The sequence below is a fragment of the Salminus brasiliensis genome, chromosome 14 (genome assembly GCF_030463535.1).
Source record: "Salminus brasiliensis chromosome 14, fSalBra1.hap2, whole genome shotgun sequence".
NCBI classification, from domain to species: domain Eukaryota; kingdom Metazoa; phylum Chordata; class Actinopteri; order Characiformes; family Bryconidae; genus Salminus; species Salminus brasiliensis.
In genome coordinates, this window is record NC_132891.1 from 29,009,627 (window position 1) to 29,028,009 (window position 18,383).

Here is an 18,383-nt window from a genome sequence, read left to right on the forward strand (position 1 = left end):
TAGCCATGAATGCACATGGGATATACAGCAACAATACTCAGATAGGCTGTGGAATTCAAGTGATGATTAGTATTGACTAATATTACCCCTCTTTCTAATAGTTGGTATAAACATTATTTGAAGCTACTTGGCTGTATCTACATTATTTCATAGATTGCACTGCTGCCACATAATTATCTGAATAGATAATTGCATGATTGTGTAGGTGTTTCTTCTAAAGTGCTTGTTGAGTGCATATTAGCTTGACTCTGATAGTAGTCTGCACACTATGAAAAGTTTCATTAAAAGGAATTCAGCTTTACAATTTAGGGCCCTGGTGTTCTCCAGGTTGGTGATTATTAAATGTTCTTTTAAAAAAAAGCAAAGTAGCAATAACTGTTGATATAGACTGGGTCACACTTACAGTTCAATCTAGGCCAGCTAACCCAATTGAGTGTGCAGTTCACAGAGTTAATTGTCTTTGTGCTCTGTGTTATTGAGGACACTTTACTTTGACCTAGTAACACTTTTACAGTGTATTTACACTGGAACCTGGACAAAAGCAGGGGTGTTGCAGGGTTTTTTGCACATTGTCGCTGCTTGGTGGAGAGTGGTTGAGTGCAACCATAGAGTGCAATGGGAGAAACCCCAGCAATACCACTGTGCCTGATGCACTCATTTCATTACTATGAACGCACAGTGGTCAAAAATAGTTGTCATTAGAGAATTGTTTCATTTGTTAAAGCATTATGGAAATTGTACTTTACCATATTCTGACACAAATTATTTCATCTGAATTATTATTGATTATCATCAATCCAAGTCCAACTGAACAATAGCAGATAATAGGAAACAGTCACCTGACCCCCTTCTCATTGTGCATTAAAGTACACAAATCACTTCTGATAATGATAACTGTATCTGATAATGATGATTTATATCCACATGAGATTAAATCTACTAGAGATTTGCTCCTGGAAAGCCATCATCTGACACACCAGCCTTAATTCTCTTAAGTCTCTTAATCTCAAAACATCTTTGGGAAAGGTTACAGATATACTGAAAATTCCAAAATCAAGTGTCAAAAATGTACTTAAGTTAAAAAGCTGCCACACTCTGGCCATTAAACAAGCCTAGTTAAGTGTACAAACTCATGTCCTAAAATATACACTTGAAGTGAGGAAGCGGAAGAGTACTTTTAAAATGTGCATTGTGGTGTGGGCTTCTTTCAGAACAAATTTATTAGATTATTGCAAGTGTCCATTCAGTTAGGGGAGTAGCCAGAGTGGAGTATTCAGTAGTGTCGTAGTACCTAGTCTCGAGACCATAAACAAGCAGTATTGGTCTTCATTTGGAATCGCTGTCATCTTGGTCTCAAAATAACGTGGACTCTGGTGGTGTAGAGAACAGCTGAGTCTGTTTGAGGTATTGTTAACTTTTGTTTTTCTATTGTTTTTGTACTAATTGTCACATTAATGAGTGTACAATGTGTTCAACATGCTGAACCGCTCAAAACTATACTTTTTCCACTAAAGACATCATACATTGGGGAGCATGTAATATAGAATAGCAGATATAGAACAAAGCAGGCCAGTCCTACACTGAATGTGGTGTAATTAGAGCGCAGATAAACGGCTGGTTAAGCTGGGTTAAGCACGTTGTTTTTCACTGTGTTCAAGGTATAAAAAGACCAGCCTACTAAAGTTAGGTGAGTTGTCACTTTAGCTTTGGCCTGTTTAAATCTGTAAAAATATCAGCCACGTCATCTATGTTTTTTTTTTGGTCTCGATATGACTGTAATGTTCCATTGTAATGGCAGAAGGCTGACTTTAGTGCTGTGCTGAAATTCAGCAGTGTTTGAGGGCAGATTGAAATAGGATGTTTTTGCTCGCGGTATAAAAGGATGGGTTGGGTTTATTTTAGACATGAGCTTTAGAAAAATGCAAACCCAAAAACCATGCAAGAATGGAAAACCGTACAGAGCTAACATACCAGGATAACAAAGAGCAAAACAAGGCCCAACAACAAGGTAGGCAAAAACAGGGAACCGCTCAGTATACCACAGACAGAGCTGGAAATGCTTAATACCAACAAGCCTGATAAACAAGCAGGTTTATATATAAAAGTATATAAAATTAAAGTATTTTACAGTAGTAACATTCTGATCAGCATAATTGTATTTATGTTTTACGCCATTTAAATGCACATACAGACTGTCTACAAAAAACATGCATATCTACAATAGTGACCTTTTTTAGTTTAATGTAAAATCATTTTTAACTTTTAATGCAGGTTAATGTAAACAAGTTGACATGTAAAATTGTATTCTGTCTTTTGGAGCATGTTGTTTTGTTCATTTATGTTGAAATGCTGTAGAGAGTAGTTACATCTAACAAATGTAGAAAACAAAACATAAGGAAAATGTCATTCTCTGAGTTGCAGAAATAAAGACATAAATCACAACAGAACAGAACAAACACTGGCTATAAGAGTACAGCTGGTTAGCATGAGGCCAGTAGCTTTATAAAGCTTACACTCAGCCAGGTCTATTTAGGCAGTCGTCTAGGTTGTGTTTACAAAATGACAGCAAGGTTAGTACTTTAAATTGTCTGAGAATGGTGACTAGCTATGTTTGTTTTTTTCTTCAGACAGAGGCAGTAAACGGCTAATTTACTGTAGGGGTAATACAGCTGTACAGTAATATACTGTAACCGAGGTACATTGCATTACACAGCAATCATCACCTAGCTGCCAGTTTTAGTAGCTAATTGTGTTGGCCTGGAATGTAAAGAATAAAAAAGATTTCCTTATATAGTACTGTCTGAACTAAAGTTTATTTTTTCCAAAGACAACTTTTGAGCACTGTATGAGTCCCTGTGCTGTGAAGGTATAGTATATGATATAGTTTTATTTCAGACTAGTTTTTTATATTACCTTGGTTTTAGAAACCATTGTACAAGTATCATGCTTCTTTGCATGCTATGCCATGCAGCCCACCAACATCCTTCCTTCGGTATTTGGCTGTGTGATGTTGGGCATATGTACGCACCATGTAATTGAACTTCCCTTTCTAAATGACAGTGTACGGATGTGTGGTTCACTGAGTGTTTGTGTGGGAGGGGACTTTGTGTGTCTTCTTGCATGGTTTGATAGCATTGCTGCTTTTTGTGTGTGCAGAGGCAGTGTAAAGTTCAGGAGATTCAGCTGAAGTGTACCAAAGCACGTAACGACTATCTGCTCAATCTGGAAGCAGCAAACGCTTCCATGAACAAGTATTACCTCCATGATCTCTCCGCCATCTTTGATGTGAGTATTCTGATGGGCTTTAATTGCAAATGCATGCATCAGACAATAACAGTGATAAAAAAACAAACATTTCCAGGTGAAAACTGTTACCTGAAAATAGCCATAAATGTATTTACAATTATGTTTAAGTGTAGTTAGTAAAGCCACTCAAGGGTGTGCTTTACTCTTTAACTTTGGCCTCAAGTGGCTTATTGCTGATAAAAAAAAACATTAAATTACAAAAAACATTATTACTTCATTTAAATACACTAATGTTCAATAAATAATGTCAGGTGCCAATCACATATTATAATAAAACAGTAATATAATCATAGATCATCATATGGCTTTTACTACCTCACTCTATGTCACACTAACATCCCTATGATAATATTCCCCAGTGCCTCTATTGTATATGTTATGTTAGCACCATGCAGGTGTGTGTTGTCTATTTTACTTTGAGTTTGCTGTTTAACAGTGAAACCCTCAGTAAATACTTAGCCTAAACAAATAATAATAAAGTAGCTATTTGTTGAGCCGGTTGGCCTAGTTGCTAAGGAAATAAACTGGCAGGCCTGTTCCTTTATAAACACTGAAATTTGACCCAATTGAAAATCATTTGTGTAATGTTGAAACCTTTGATTTACAGTGTGTTAGTGCCAAGCTAGCAGATGTAGCCAAACTCAGCAGCTTACAACAGCAAACAGATTTTTTAGAACAGTTGCTATAAATACTATGGACTATGTACTATATATACTGTAGCTTTTTTATTGAAGTTTCAAACATTGAGGCTACAAGAACTGACACTTTAACTCTATTATAGTTCAGCTAATAATAATAATAATAATAAGTTATATTTATTTAGCACATTTGAATCCCAAAATCATTTTACAAGAAAATGCTTTACAGCAAAAAAGAAAACAAAGTAAACCAAAAAAAAATAAAAATCTGAGTCAGTCAGGAAGGTTTGAAAGGTTTCACTCCAGGTTTAATCCCCTACATGTTCTCACAGTGCAGCGATTTGGGTTTCCATCAGTCCCTGTCCCAAGTGCTCCACATTTACCTGTCCAGACGCCTACAGGCTCACCAGAACCTTGGCTGTGGGTTGCATCAGCTGGCTGGCGCTCAGTCCGGCCTGGACCAGAACCAGGACCGGGATGCGCTAATGCAGGCTCACGAGAACACCTTCTGCCTGCCGTTTCGGTTTCAGTACCAGCCCCACGAGGGAGATCAGGTACCTCCCTCTTACACTGTGTTCGGATGACCCCTAACCCTTACCTGAAAAATTAAGAGCATGTGTTAAGTGGTTGAAGTTCCTATAGTAATATCATTATTCGGGTATTTGTTACATTCACGGTAAACAGCAGTTTTACAGGATTGTAAAGTGTAAACTTTGTATTCACTAAACATGAGCTTGTTTCTAAGGGAGCACTGTTAAGGACATGATTGAGAAGGATGCAGCTATAAGCACTGATCTCTAAACACTCATATGACACAAACAATCACAGTTATCCCTCAGTTAATTTAAAATAAAACTTGTTGTAAAATGTATTTACTTCTCTGAGTGCAGTCTTTATTGTGCTAAATGAACACCTAAAGAATAGGCCTACAGCATCACTTTAATATTAACCATAGTCTGTTTGTTAACTCTTAAGGATAATCGAATATTAAAATTTGTTGCACATTCCTTATAAAAACTTCACATCTTACTTTATGACAATAGTTAAGATGCGTTGCATATGACAAAGTGCATTCTGAGTATTTCATGTCTACTACTCTTACCACACATTGTTGCTATTTCACTTAATATTGCATGCCAGAAACATTATTAAAAAAGGATGAGAAATGTAACGGCTTTAAATCTGAATGGAATGACTCGTATTTCTCAATAGGGTGGTTGTATTAAAAACGAGAGAAACCAGGCAAAGTTAATATTGCTGCATAGAATCGTCAATGGCATTTCAACAAAATATATGCTATTTATGTTGTAAAAGGTGCTGCGGCATTTTTATCCTGCCTGGTAAAGGACTCAAGCCTTGCCCTCAGAGCCTTAAGATGTAGACCACATTTACTAGTTTTCCAATGTGAAAAGCCCAGGACCTCATATTCATGGCTTGTGGGTAACACGTTAGCAGTGTTGGCGAAGCCAGCTTGATAGTGATGCTTGACGAAGCCAGTACGGTTGCCCCAGTTGCGATGCTGGACGAGGCTGGCGGCCTGCGCACTAACATCGCTATCTACCGCTAATGTTGTGGTATTAAGGTTCGACAAATGTTCGACTTTCATATGCACTGTAATCCCACAATATGTCAAGCAAGGAGACCCAATTCCACCTCAGCTTACTTAAGATTACATCTCCTCTCCACAGCCCACGTACTTGTTAGCTTTGTGGGAAAATGTAGGCCTCAGACCGCGAGAAAATGTTGTCTTTTTGCATTACTTTAGCGAAGAACTATATTTATGCAGTCAAATTTCATCAGTGAATCAATGATTCCAAATATATTTTAAAAAACATGAGCGTTTAGACCTTAATGGAAATACTTGCCATGGGGCATTACCTGCAGGAATGTTGGTAATGCTCAGGGTTAAAGTGATATTCTATTGCTTTCTTAATTCCCTGTGAGGCATCGTTGCAGAGTTGGGGGTTGTCATCCTGCGTGGGTGCATGTGAGAGTTGCCTTGTTTTTTTGTGAATGTGGGGGGTTATCTTTTTGCAATTTCTGTGTGAAAGGAAGTGTGTGCATATGCAAAGGTGCATATAAGAGTGTTGTCCTGTTTGTTTGTGCATCTTTTTGCAATTTCTGTGTGCGAGGAAGTATGTGAATGTGTGACTGTGCATGTGAGAGTGTTGCCTTGTTTGTTTGTGTATGTGGGTGTGCACAAGATTAATCAGAATATCCTGTTGTGTGCAGGTGTGTGAGGTGAGTGCAGACTGTGAGATGAAGAGTGAGCTTGAGACACGCTTCCATCAGCTGCAGAGCAGGCTTTCCTCAAAAGACAATGAAGAGGTACTTTCAGCATTTAGTCAACATAATGCACATAGATTACACCAGTGTTTCTCAACCCTGGTCCTGGAGGGACCCTGCCCGGCACATTTTAGTGCTTTCCCTGCTTTACCTTTCCCAACACACCTGATTCTGCTAAAATGTTCAGGAACAGGGTTGAGAAACACTGGATTACACATCACTAACTGTTTTCAATCATACAAAACCACCTTTGTTGCATATAATACATAAAATAATTCTGATGTGATATGATTCAGTTCCTCTACAGTTTGGGTTGAGTTTTAAATAATTGGTAGGAAGTAAAAAAATCTATATTTTAAATGCATCCAGACAAAAGAATGGTGAGAGTTGGTTTATAACCGAATGGGTTAAAATCTGAATGCCTTTTTTCAAAAGTGCTGATGAAATCTTGAGGCAGAAAACTTGCTAAACAGAAAATCACAGTATATTGTTTTTTATTTATCCCTTCATGTTGTTTCCAAATAACAGACAAAATATTTTCTGCTTAATAATATTTTCATCTATACTGTCAACAAGTAATAATTAAATATAACATCTTAATCAATTGCATTTAAATAATGTGTTTGATATTATGTGCAGTCTGATTGTTTTCCATTGCCTAGTTTACCTTTTGAGGAAAATGTTAGACAACTTTGGTCTATTTTTTGTGATATCATATATGTGTATGTATATTATATATCATATATATTTACCATGTTACTCAAGCAAACATGCAGATGACAGAATACCAATGAAATAAGTTAATATATAATATATGCACTGGATGTTTTGTGGATAAAGCCCAGGCTTAAGCAGTCATCTACAACAACTCCTGAATTAAATTTTGAGAAACAATCGTTTGTGTTCAAAGCAGGTTTCTGTTCCACCTTGAATTATGCAGGTGCACACAGGGTGCCTGAAAGTAGCTGATGTACTATTTATATGTAGGGAATATTTTAATTTCCAACAATCTGATCACAGACACAGTCTTCAAATCAAGTAGAAATAAATAAAAACAGAGATGAAGCCATTTTTGATGCATAACATTATTTTAACATTATTTATTATTTGTAACTTATTTGTAATTATTTTATTTGTCACATTTTAAGCATCAGTTAGTTAAAATGTAAATGGTTATAATTTGTCGTCTTATTGTTGAAAAACCCTTCAGTAAGTGAACATTCCTCTCATTAAATGTGTTGATAAGATTACCACTGAAAATAGTTCTTTTTATGACACAATAGATGATACACAGATCAGCCATAACATTAATACCACCTACCTAATAGGGAGTAGGTCCCTTTTGTGCCGCCACAACGGATCTGACTCATCAAGACTCTACAAGACCTCTGCAGCGGATCTTTTCTTAGATAAGTTAACTTAAAGTAGTGTATAATGTTTTTGAGGTGGAACCTTTGTGGATTACATTAATAAGCCTTAGGTGCTCATGACCTTTTGCGGGTTCACAGTTGCTTTTTCACTTGGATTTGGAGGTGCTCCAAGTCATCTAGTTCTCATAATCTGACTATTGTCAAAGTGGCTCAGATCTGCTTTTAACACATCACCTTCAAGAACTGACTTTTCAGCTTGCTGCCTTATATATCCCACTCTTTGACAGATGTCACTGTAGATGAAGATAATGAATTTTGTTCACTTCATCTTCATTAATGTTTTGGCTAAAAGTTGTGTATCAGCCATATTATGTGGCTGAATCACAAAAACTGTAAAATCAAAAGAGTACAATAGCGAACACTACTATTGACCTATGTTAACATTGACTGTTGCAATTCTCCCCCACAGTGTAATCAAATACTTGAGGTTGCTCACACTGCCCTGGCTGACTGCATTAGTGAAGATATTTTTGGGTCCACCGCAGATCTCACCACCAGCCAGTCAGTGGAGACTGGTAGTGAGATCTCAAGCTATAAGATCAGTCAAGCAAAGCGTAGAGCCAACTTGCAAGAGACAGAGAACTCCTACTTTACGGTAATTTGACTTAAAAAAATGAAATGTGGTTTAAACATATATATATATATTCTCATTTTACTGCCAGTACAGGTTGGCCGGATTGGCAAAATATTGTTTATCTGTTCAGTATCTACCTTTTATTTACATTCTGCTTCTTTTACTGTCTCACAGAAAGTGAAGGAGCATCTCGTTAACGGCTCATTAATGTCAAAACTACAGGCGAAGCATGACCTGATCAAAGTCGCCATACAAAAAGGTTAAAATGAGCTTTCTTGAGTTTACATTAAGTCTGCGCATGTCAATTGTATTAGTTATTATGTAGTTGACTGATGATTTCACAGCATTGTTACCAAAGGTAAAGGTGGACTAAACTAAACAATAAACCATTCCTAGATTTCCAACAATAAAATAGGAAGCATTTAAAAAGACAGCAAGAGCAGTAGGACAATTGAAAATAAGCATTCTGTCATGAAATGTACTAACTATTATAAGTTGATTTACTGAGAAGGTACATTTTATCCTAATGAATGTTTTTATGAGTCCATAAAATCAAATTTTAGATCTTTAGAATCTGACCCTACGTTTTAAATATATACTAAAATGTATTTTTTATCTACCTTTTACTAGCTGAGACTATAGATGGCCGTCATCAAAGGTAGGCAGCTCTAGGTTTGACCAATTTTTACCTAAATAGCCAATGATTCAAGCCAAGTGAGATACCACTCAATATAAATTACATAAACCTTGATGTTAATGAACTGCTTTTCAAGAGTGGTGCATTTACCACCTGCTGTATTAGAAACACCTACCTTGTAGATCCACCTAGTACAGACACCTGGAATCTGAGATGTGAATGTTATGTTGCTTTTTGTTAGGTTTTATGTTGCATTTCTCAAAAGGCATATGATAATTCTAAATATTACTTTAAACCAGCCCACACTAGCTAAAATGTGTGTCCAAAGGAGAACAGAGAGAAAACAGAGTATAAAAAAGTAATATTTTATAGTCTATCTGGATTTCTTATTTTCTTCTGTCTGAAAATATTAATTATTGTTGTCCTTAAGTACCTCAGAAATAATGCACCCAATGAGTTTATAATTTCCACCAATTCTGAATCTGGCAGGGGGGGAAAACAAGTGCAAAACACACGTAATGAAATCAGTACAGTTCATCTGGTTGATGTAGAGACTATGCAGCTGAAAGCAACATTACATATAAGTAGCAATTTTGCCTTAAAACCGCTACAAATGGACATGTTCACCTGTCCATAAAAGGAAGGGGGAGCCCAAATATACCATTTTCCACATAATGGTGCTTTAAAGTTCAACCTGAAATCTTGTTATCTTGTCCTTGGTCATATTAGGCCTAATCCATTTGTTAATGGCATTCAGAGTGCAAAATTCTTGTTTATCTGTAATCTTTGTGCTGACAACAATCTACCACAGAAATTGAACACTGGCTATTTGTGAATAGGCAATAGAGGTTGACGAACGCTGCATGACAATCATAGGCACCTTATTGGGGGAGTAAGTTAGGAGCCACAGACTAGTAGACAGCCATAGTCCATAATCCAGCCTTTTAAAACATGCTATTGAAGACGCTCTAGATATGTTGGAGGAGATAACATGGACATTAATCTACTTACATAAGGAAAAAAGAAAATCAATAAAAAATCAGTAAAAAAAACACCACCACCAGTGTTTCTGTCATGATGACACTAAATAGATATGGAGCTATACAAAAGCTTTTGCTGAGAAAAAAAACATCTGCAAAATAAACTAAAAACATTTAGTTCAAAAAATATAAGTAATTCTCCTGGAATGAATGGAAGCTATAGTGAAAGCAAAGGATGGACATACAAAACCAAAAATATATTTTATAATTTTTTTAAGACTTGTATGGCTTAACTGTCTGATTTATAATACAGTACAGTATATTGTGAACCTTTAAGGTACATGGTACCAGTGGCTGATGAATTGAAGTACAAGGTTGGTGTTTCTAAGATGGACAGTGAATGTATTTATACGTAGTATACCCCTGTGTACAGTAATGATTTGCCTGATTAATGATTTGCCTGACAGCAGAGCAGCTCCTTTAATACATCATTGTACTTTCCACTCTTCCAAGTGTTAATCACAGTTACATTTCTGGTGTCAGAAAGCGTTCTAGGAGGTCCGTCCGTCAGAAAAAGAATCAGACTGCTTCTCAGATCAGCCAGAAGCCCTTCTCTGGAGACATGCTTTCTTACATCCAGGTAGTTTCTCTCTCTTTGTTGTGAAACAGCATATATTCAGACTCATGCTCTGAACCTCCGTCCCTGTTTTACAGGCATCTGGACACCCAATTCCTCTAGTGGTGGAGAGCTGCATCAGATTCATCAACCTTAATGGTAATCCATATGTTAATACTTTGTGGTTAAGATTGAGACTAGAGCAAACCATAATTTCCATAATACAGTGGTCTAGTCTTGGAATGAGCTAATTAGTGGAGAATACACCTAGGAAATCATATCTGCTTAGGCTAGATCTAAAGTGTGATAGCGCATTAGACTGCAGAACCCCCCGAATTACTATTTTCTGAAAAACATTTTAACGCATGTCAGTTTAGCTGTAGCAGGTAAACTGTTATACTGTGATACCTGAACTGATAAGCTAAATTAAAGCAAAATTATTTAAAGCTAAATTAGTGTATAAAAAAATAAAAGGAACTAACTCTAGTCTTCCCTCATGTAAATTCAAATCCACAGTTTGTACACTGTAACAACAATAATCTTGAATGTGACAGATATAGAAGAGTGGCCTACCAGTTTCACTTTCCTTGTTCTCTGGTATCAATGCACCGTTGCCAGACACTAAAAACTATTACTTAGTATTATCACTACGTAACACTAACGTATTACCACCAATTTTACTTTTGAATAAATAAATTACAGCCTTTTTATAAATAAGGGAGCTAGTTTTAGTTAGCAATATGTCAAAAATTATTATTTCACAATACACAATATATTTCACAACATTGCCATAGACAAAATGCATTGGTAATGACCGATCTTCGTCCAGTGATCTACTTGCAACCACTTAAATTATTTAGCTATTTGTCATGAAATATGTATTTAATCAGTGTTCGGTAAGTACTGGTGATATCCATTTAATCATATCAGCAAATTGTTTGTCTCATTTGTATTTACAATGCTAAAATTTGCCAGAAAATATTACCTGTGGCAGTTATGATGGTGGTTCTAGTCATAGGTAAGTACAGGAATGTTGACATTACTTTCTGTGGTAATCAACTGTTTGCATAACAAAATTAAGTTTGAAAACCCTGCTTTAATCAAAACTTTAAAGATTGACCAGTCCATGCCGTCCTACTTTCCTCTTTTCCTTTGTAAGGTTTGCACCATGAGGGGATCTTCCGAGTACCTGGCTCGCAGTTGGAGATTAATCAACTGAGAGATGCCTTTGAGAATGGTACGCATGTTCACTCCTCTGAGCTTTGTATATGTGCTCCTTCACCACTGTAGGCCATTCATAATAGGGAAAGTATTCTCTGTATGCGTTCTGTGTCTGTGTGTTTGTGTAGGGGATGACCCGCTGGCTGACGAAGTGTGTGACATGGATACAGTGGCTTGCGTGCTGAAGCTGTATTTCAGAGGAATGGAAAACCCGCTATTTCCTAAGGACAGCTACGAGCAGCTGATGGAATGCGGACGTAAGAAAAGCAAAAACTTTTTTTGTGATCTATATTCATCCTGAAGAAAATACAAAGAGAACCACAATACCATTTAAACAAAGTGTGTGTGTCTGTGTTTCTTTAATGTGACATGTTATTTTTTAAATAGTTTACATTTTACAGCTTAAACATTTTATAGTGTTATATTCACAGCTTAAACCTTGTGACTATTGTTTGTAACATTACAGTTAATGGTTTTGTTTGTTTTCTTTGTATTCTATTTGTTAATGTCTGTTATGTCTGCCGTTGTGCCTTTTAAAAAAAGTAATATGAATGGGCGAGGTTGAGCTCTAATGAGTTACTTAAAATCACAATGGGCTGCTTTGGGCAGCTTAGTTTCCGTATATGTACTGTGTGGACTGGGGAGTGAATTGGATTTTTTAAGGAGTCTGCTCTGCATTCCTGCATGTGAGGCTCCACTTTTTATATATATATATATATATATATATATATATATATATATATATATATATATATATATATATATATATATATAATGCTATATTGGGCACATTTCTGTTACTCTGAATAGTTAAGTGAGTAGAAGATTAACTGATCTCTAAAACACATTAAGTTAGATATGAAACATTTTGGTTTTACATTTTAAACAAGATTAGTGTATTTTTGTTTTGTCCCCAAACAAGAATAAAAATTATTATTGTTATATTAAAGTTATATTGATTCTGAAAGATGGAGAAAAGAAAATAATCTTGCCTGAATAATTAACTTATCTTGAAGACGTAGGTGACTTACAAACATTAATGTGTGAACCATAAGGTCAGAAAGAATAGATCTTAACAAAAACATAGAAATCAGAAGCCTGTAATCTTACAAGATAATATTATTTTCAACTGCATTCTTGGTTGACTTTTTACTGTCTGTCTTTTCTAGGAACAGAAGATGAGGAGGAAAAAGCAGCTCAGTTAAAAACAGTCATCCTTTCATACCCTTCCCCACTCATTGTTGTTATGAGATACCTCTTTGCATTCCTTCACCAGTGAGTACACTGCCTTGATCTAACAGTTCTTAACGGCATATCTAGGCTGTACATTGTTATAAGTTTGTGTGTTTATGTGTGTGTGTGCAGTGTCTCCCAGTACAGCGATGAGAACATGATGCAGCCCTACAATCTGGCTGTGTGTTTTGGGCCCAGCCTGATCAGGGGGCCTGAGGATGCAGACGCTGTTGCTCTTCAGCAGATCAATGCCCTGGTCAAAACCATCATAATCCAGCATGAGAGCATCTTCCCCAGCCAGACTGAATTAGAGGGACCAGTCTATGAGACATGCATGACACTAGAACAAGAGGATATGTGAGAACCCTACCCGCATACTCATACATTTAACTGCACTCACTGAGAACTTTATTAGAAAAAAAAAAAAAAGATGTGCAATTGTAGCCTACAGGTACTGATCTGGCATTAGCAGGACTCTTGATTTCTTGAGAGGGGTGGAGTTTGGAGTTTGGAACATCTGAAATCTTACATTTGGTTATATATATATATATATATATATATATATATATATATATATATATATATATATATATATATATATATATGTCTGTTGTTAAATATAATATAAAGTCAGATGTGCAACTTACTTTTCTTTGTGTTCTTTGTTAAATGTATTTTAATGACTTTATTATTCTGTTAATTCGAAATGGTGGTCTAAGCATTCTCCCCCTAAAAACATCAACGTGACCATTCAAGTCCCAGTTATATCAGACCAGTTTTTACCTTTTGGCTACATTTAGACATATTTGTAGTTTTTATTTTCACATCGAGTCAACGGCAGTTGTGTGTGTTATGTCCGTGTTGATTTAGCAGCCATATATTCACTCAAAATAACCTACAGCGCCTTTTAGATCCATCTTGCTGGTGTTCAGTTAGAGACTACAGTCTGTCTGTTGACACAGTTTGTTTGCCATCCTCTAGTCATTCATCAGCAGTCAGTATTAGACCACAGAGCCACACTTAGTTTACCATGTTAGTGTCACTGCTGTGTTGTGAATGGACCACCACCCAAAATATATCTGGTCAGTAGCAGTATACATCAGGGGTCATCAGTTGATGGCCTGGACAGCCAGCGTCCAACACTGTTTGATTATTTTTTTTGCTCAAAAAAATCACCTGATTCAACATATCAGTTACTTACTAGCTTTAGTTCATTCCAGACCATGGCTAGGTATAATATTCGGATATGACTGTGTGTATATATAAGCACATGGGAAGAACAAAAAAACAATTAAGATTTTTGCATCTGCAGTGAGCCTGCAGCAGAGGAAGGAGAGATGGAATCAGATGCATCTCCAAGCAAAGAAATCAAAGAAGGTAAGTGGGAAAACAAAAGTGTAGGAGTGATTTGAAAACTTTGGGATTTTTTACTGACCTTTACTGAAAACATGTATACAGCATTAACAATTTTTTTATAACAATTAGAAATTGCAGGATTTAAACGTTTATTATTGTGAAAAAATGTTTGAGTTCGGATCCGGGTGTCCAAGAGAGCATACTCTCTCAACATTCAGCAGGGGCATACATTGACATAACAGAATTGGCACTTAGCGTTAAGCTGTCCAATAATGTTGCATTAGCAGCAGTTCATAAGCAGTGGTATTTCTTGTCATTTGGAGAAAGCTTGCTACCCTCCCAGCTTGGGAGAATCATAGGTAAATCGGTTCAGCTTTATTGTTATTGCTCAGTACAAGTACAAGGCAGAGAAAGGCAGTTAGCAGCTACCAGAAGTGTAAATAGTATCATTGTGTAAAAAAGCAGTATTAAATCCGACAGTTTAGATCCAAATACTTCATTCAAACTTTGGGTATTTAAACAATAAGTAGAATTAATAAACACTCATGCAGGAGATCAAAATGTATAAATTTTTGAAATCCCACACAATGGTTTCTAGCCCATGGCTATCTCTAACTCAGGAGCCCACAGGATATGAATATTATTTCAAAACCTGCTCAGTTGTTTCTGCATTGGCTTTGCAGAGCTAGAAGGAGTGGCCTTGTTTGACTACACGGCACGTTCGTCCGCTGAGCTATCCTTTAAACAGGGTGGCCATCTCATACTTCACAACAAAGCCTCCTCTGACTGGTGGAGAGGAGAGGTAAATGGCTCGAAGGGTCTCATCCCAGATAAATACATCAGTGTGCCAAGGTGAGTCTTCCCATGGCTCTTGTTCTTTTTACTCTATAAACTGCAAATAAAGTCATTCATAAGAACCATAAGAAAGTTGAGTAGTTTGGTCAAAAATCGACTTGCCTGTTTACCCTGTACTGGGCTGTTAAAAGAGCTCATGTAGACTTGTTTCTATCGTTTCTAACACTGTATGACAGTGTTGTTTTCAAAAATGGCCAAAAGCACAGATAGACACACTTTTTAGTAGTGTTGTTGTCAGAAAAGAATATTCAAATGTTTGATTAGATTTTTTCAAATCACTCATGCTTCAGTGTGGAGAGGGCTCAGGACGACAAAGATGCTGAAAGAACCAGTAGTGGAGGAAGTCAAGCAGAGGAACAGTCATCTGGGGCAAGCCACATGCGGTAATTAACCTTTGCGAATGGAACTGTTTATATGGTGCAAGGCAAACCACTGCCGCTGACAACTCTGTGATTAAAACAGAATGGGCTCTGTGTATTTTTATCTTTTGTACAAATCACAAATATATAATGAATATAATCAAGGACTGTGGTGTCTCAGGTGGGGCTTGCACTGTGGTGTTTTTCAATGGTTGCTGTGGGCTGCACGTAAGCAACTGTAGTGCCGTAATGGTCAGATAAAAGCTATAGTTTAGAGATGGGTTACAGATTACAGGTTGAACTGTTTTTTGCTAGCTAATAGCTAAAGGAGAAATACATTTTGGGTGCTGGCCATACCAATTTTAATGTCCAGCACGCAAAATGTATTTCTCCAATTGAGCACAATAGGAACAAAAGTATGTCATTCTGCAAAAACAAGAGTAAACACTCATAGGTCTGTACAATAAAGGTAGGTCTTACAATCTTAAACTGACTACATGAACATGATTGCAATGGCAATTGCATGGCTGATTGATTCATCATTACACCCACAAAAACACTCCTCTGGAACTGTGATTGGTCTTGAAACCATGATAACAATATGTATATTGTGCAGTTGCAATGTTATCTTTGTAAATTTTTTTAGGCCCAAGGTGTTCAGTGACAAGCACGGAGTTGGTGGAAAGATAACCTTACAGATACCCACAGGACAACTGTGGCCATCCACTTCTCCGGGGGCATTACGTAAATCATTGGAGTATGTGACCAAAGTGCATTTTTGAAGACTTTATGTTCTCTACAATTAGATTATCATCTGCTGTGAAGTTTTGGACAGCATGTTGTCCTCTCAGTTGCAGACAAAACATGTGCAATGTGTTTGTTTGTCTCTTTCTTTCAATCAGCCTCCAGAAGAGAAGGTCTGCCACGGAAGGAGACTTCGAAAAGGAATCCAAAATACAAGTGGACAAGGTTAAGAAACCTTGCTTTGCTCCAAGAATGACAGATACAGTGAGAATGAGTTAGAATACAAAGAGCTCACATACTAATATATAATATATTATACTGTACTGTTGTGTAAGACCTGCTTAATAAAATAAAGCAATAATTCACACATTACAGTGATTTTACTGCAGTTAATATATATTTAAGCTCCCAATACAAAACATTAGTCACCTTGCTTGGTGTTGCACAAGTATGGCTATGAATACCTGAGGGGTGTGTGATAGGATTTATAGATTAAGAAGAGGTAGTACGGTGCAGTGGATCCTACATCTATACAGCTGTTTAGAACAATGATTATTCATTTTCTGAAAAATAAATACAATAACTTGTGTATTATTGCAGGAAGTCTGTCGTCAGATGAATTCCGTCTTCAAGGAGCTTGCTTCTCGCCATGAGCAATCCTCCACCGAAACCTCCCCTTTCTCTGTATCACCCCCTCAAAACCCGCAGAGGAGAGGAAATGCGATGCAGAAAGGAAGAGGCGTTTTTAAACCATCTCAGCAGACGGACTGAGAAATTCAGAAGGACATGTAAGCTGGACGCACACTGAGACTTAGAGGAAGTGCGATACAAGCAAGTCTGTTTGTATCGATGAACAAAAGAGAACTTGACACGAACAGTGGTGTGATCTGTCTTTGTGAAGATTCAGTGGTTCAGTTCCTCACAGTGTTAATTCCAAAAGAAACGTCATAGACTTGACGGTAACAGTGGGGAAGTTTTCACTGCCCATTTTGTAATCATACTGCAAGAGAGTATATCTGTGCCACTCCTCTGTGTATGACTGCCATTATCAAATCTACTGTAACCTTACCTGTGATTGTCCTGTTAGCTTAAGTGATAATTTATTTTCAGAAGCTATTTATTCCCAAAATCATGCACAATAGGCTATGAAATATTGTTTGGTGTTTTGCAATTAAATATTTCAACTAGGAAGCCTGTCAGCATCTTTACATGGCGTAAGGTATTGTGAAGTTACCTGGAGGGACGGATTCCTGCATAGTTGCCTGCTAAAGCACGTCTGATTCAAGTCCCCTGTTTAGTCGGTTGCCAGAATTAGTAGACGTGTTCGAGCAGGGCATCCAACTGTGCTGGACTCCGTCTCTCAGTTTCCCCATCCCTAATATTACATACCTGCTATATAGACAAAAGTATTGGGACACCTGCTCAATCATCTTTTTCTGAAATCAAGGATATTAAAAAGAGTTGATCTTGTTTTTGTTGGAGTAACTTTCTCTACTGTCCGGGGAAGGCTTTCAACTTTGGGGCATTGCTGTGAGGATTTGATTGCGTTAAGCAACAAAAGCCTTTGTAAGGTCAGGATGTTGGATGATCACCTTGCCAACTCATCTGAACAGTATTGTATGGAGCACCATCATTCCGGAGAATACTGTTTCACTGCTCCACAGCTTAATGGGGGGAGGGTTTATACATCTCTAGCCAATGCCTGGCATTAGGCTTGGTACCAATAGGTTCATGTTTATCACTAGACATTTTGTATGCATTCATTAGAAGGGGTTGGAATTGATCCCCCTGTGCTGTAAGTTCTACATGACATTGTAAATATTTCTCCACAACCAGCACTGGGCCTACGTGTCTACTGACATCAAATTTAACCAATGAAGTTTTTCTAAAGGTCTGGGAGTAAATAATGGTAATAATGCTAATAATAATGTTTTTAGTGATAAATACATCAAAACAAGCTCACAGCCTATTCTAGTACAGTTGTTTCATTATTTAATTAATTTTCCATTCTTTTTTTTAATTATTCCCCCAGAGTAGTGAGATTTCCACATGCTGTTTGTCTTTTGATCCACCAGGTGTCACTAGTGCAGAGCAGATTTCTAAGCTTTTGAGAAATGAACTCTTTCCCAGTACAGTTTAAAGCAGGGG

General features: G+C 37.0%; 1 protein-coding gene across 3 annotated transcripts in view; it reads left to right on the forward strand.

The window, feature by feature from the left end:
• The window catches only part of arhgap4a (Rho GTPase activating protein 4a), a 30,473-nt gene extending 12,769 nt beyond the window's left edge, over nucleotides 1-17,704 (forward strand). For 2 of the 3 annotated variants that reach the window (XM_072656431.1, XM_072656433.1), the window contains 18 exons: nucleotides 3,157-3,285; nucleotides 4,277-4,498; nucleotides 6,177-6,272; nucleotides 8,070-8,255; nucleotides 8,409-8,493; nucleotides 8,865-8,892; nucleotides 10,395-10,491; nucleotides 10,566-10,626; nucleotides 11,627-11,704; nucleotides 11,817-11,945; nucleotides 12,858-12,963; nucleotides 13,054-13,278; nucleotides 14,234-14,298; nucleotides 14,961-15,129; nucleotides 15,423-15,515; nucleotides 16,138-16,248; nucleotides 16,394-16,460; nucleotides 16,836-17,704. In XM_072656431.1, the coding sequence (XP_072512532.1) occupies nucleotides 3,157-3,285; nucleotides 4,277-4,498; nucleotides 6,177-6,272; nucleotides 8,070-8,255; nucleotides 8,409-8,493; nucleotides 8,865-8,892; nucleotides 10,395-10,491; nucleotides 10,566-10,626; nucleotides 11,627-11,704; nucleotides 11,817-11,945; nucleotides 12,858-12,963; nucleotides 13,054-13,278; nucleotides 14,234-14,298; nucleotides 14,961-15,129; nucleotides 15,423-15,515; nucleotides 16,138-16,248; nucleotides 16,394-16,460; nucleotides 16,836-17,006 (2,118 nt within the window). In that variant the 3' untranslated portion in view covers nucleotides 17,007-17,704. The remainder of the gene's footprint in view (nucleotides 1-3,156; nucleotides 3,286-4,276; nucleotides 4,499-6,176; nucleotides 6,273-8,069; nucleotides 8,256-8,408; nucleotides 8,494-8,864; nucleotides 8,893-10,394; nucleotides 10,492-10,565; nucleotides 10,627-11,626; nucleotides 11,705-11,816; nucleotides 11,946-12,857; nucleotides 12,964-13,053; nucleotides 13,279-14,233; nucleotides 14,299-14,960; nucleotides 15,130-15,422; nucleotides 15,516-16,137; nucleotides 16,249-16,393; nucleotides 16,461-16,835) is intronic. The other variant, XM_072656432.1, reaches the window with a different exon arrangement.
• Nucleotides 17,705-18,383: the final 679 nt, after the last annotated feature.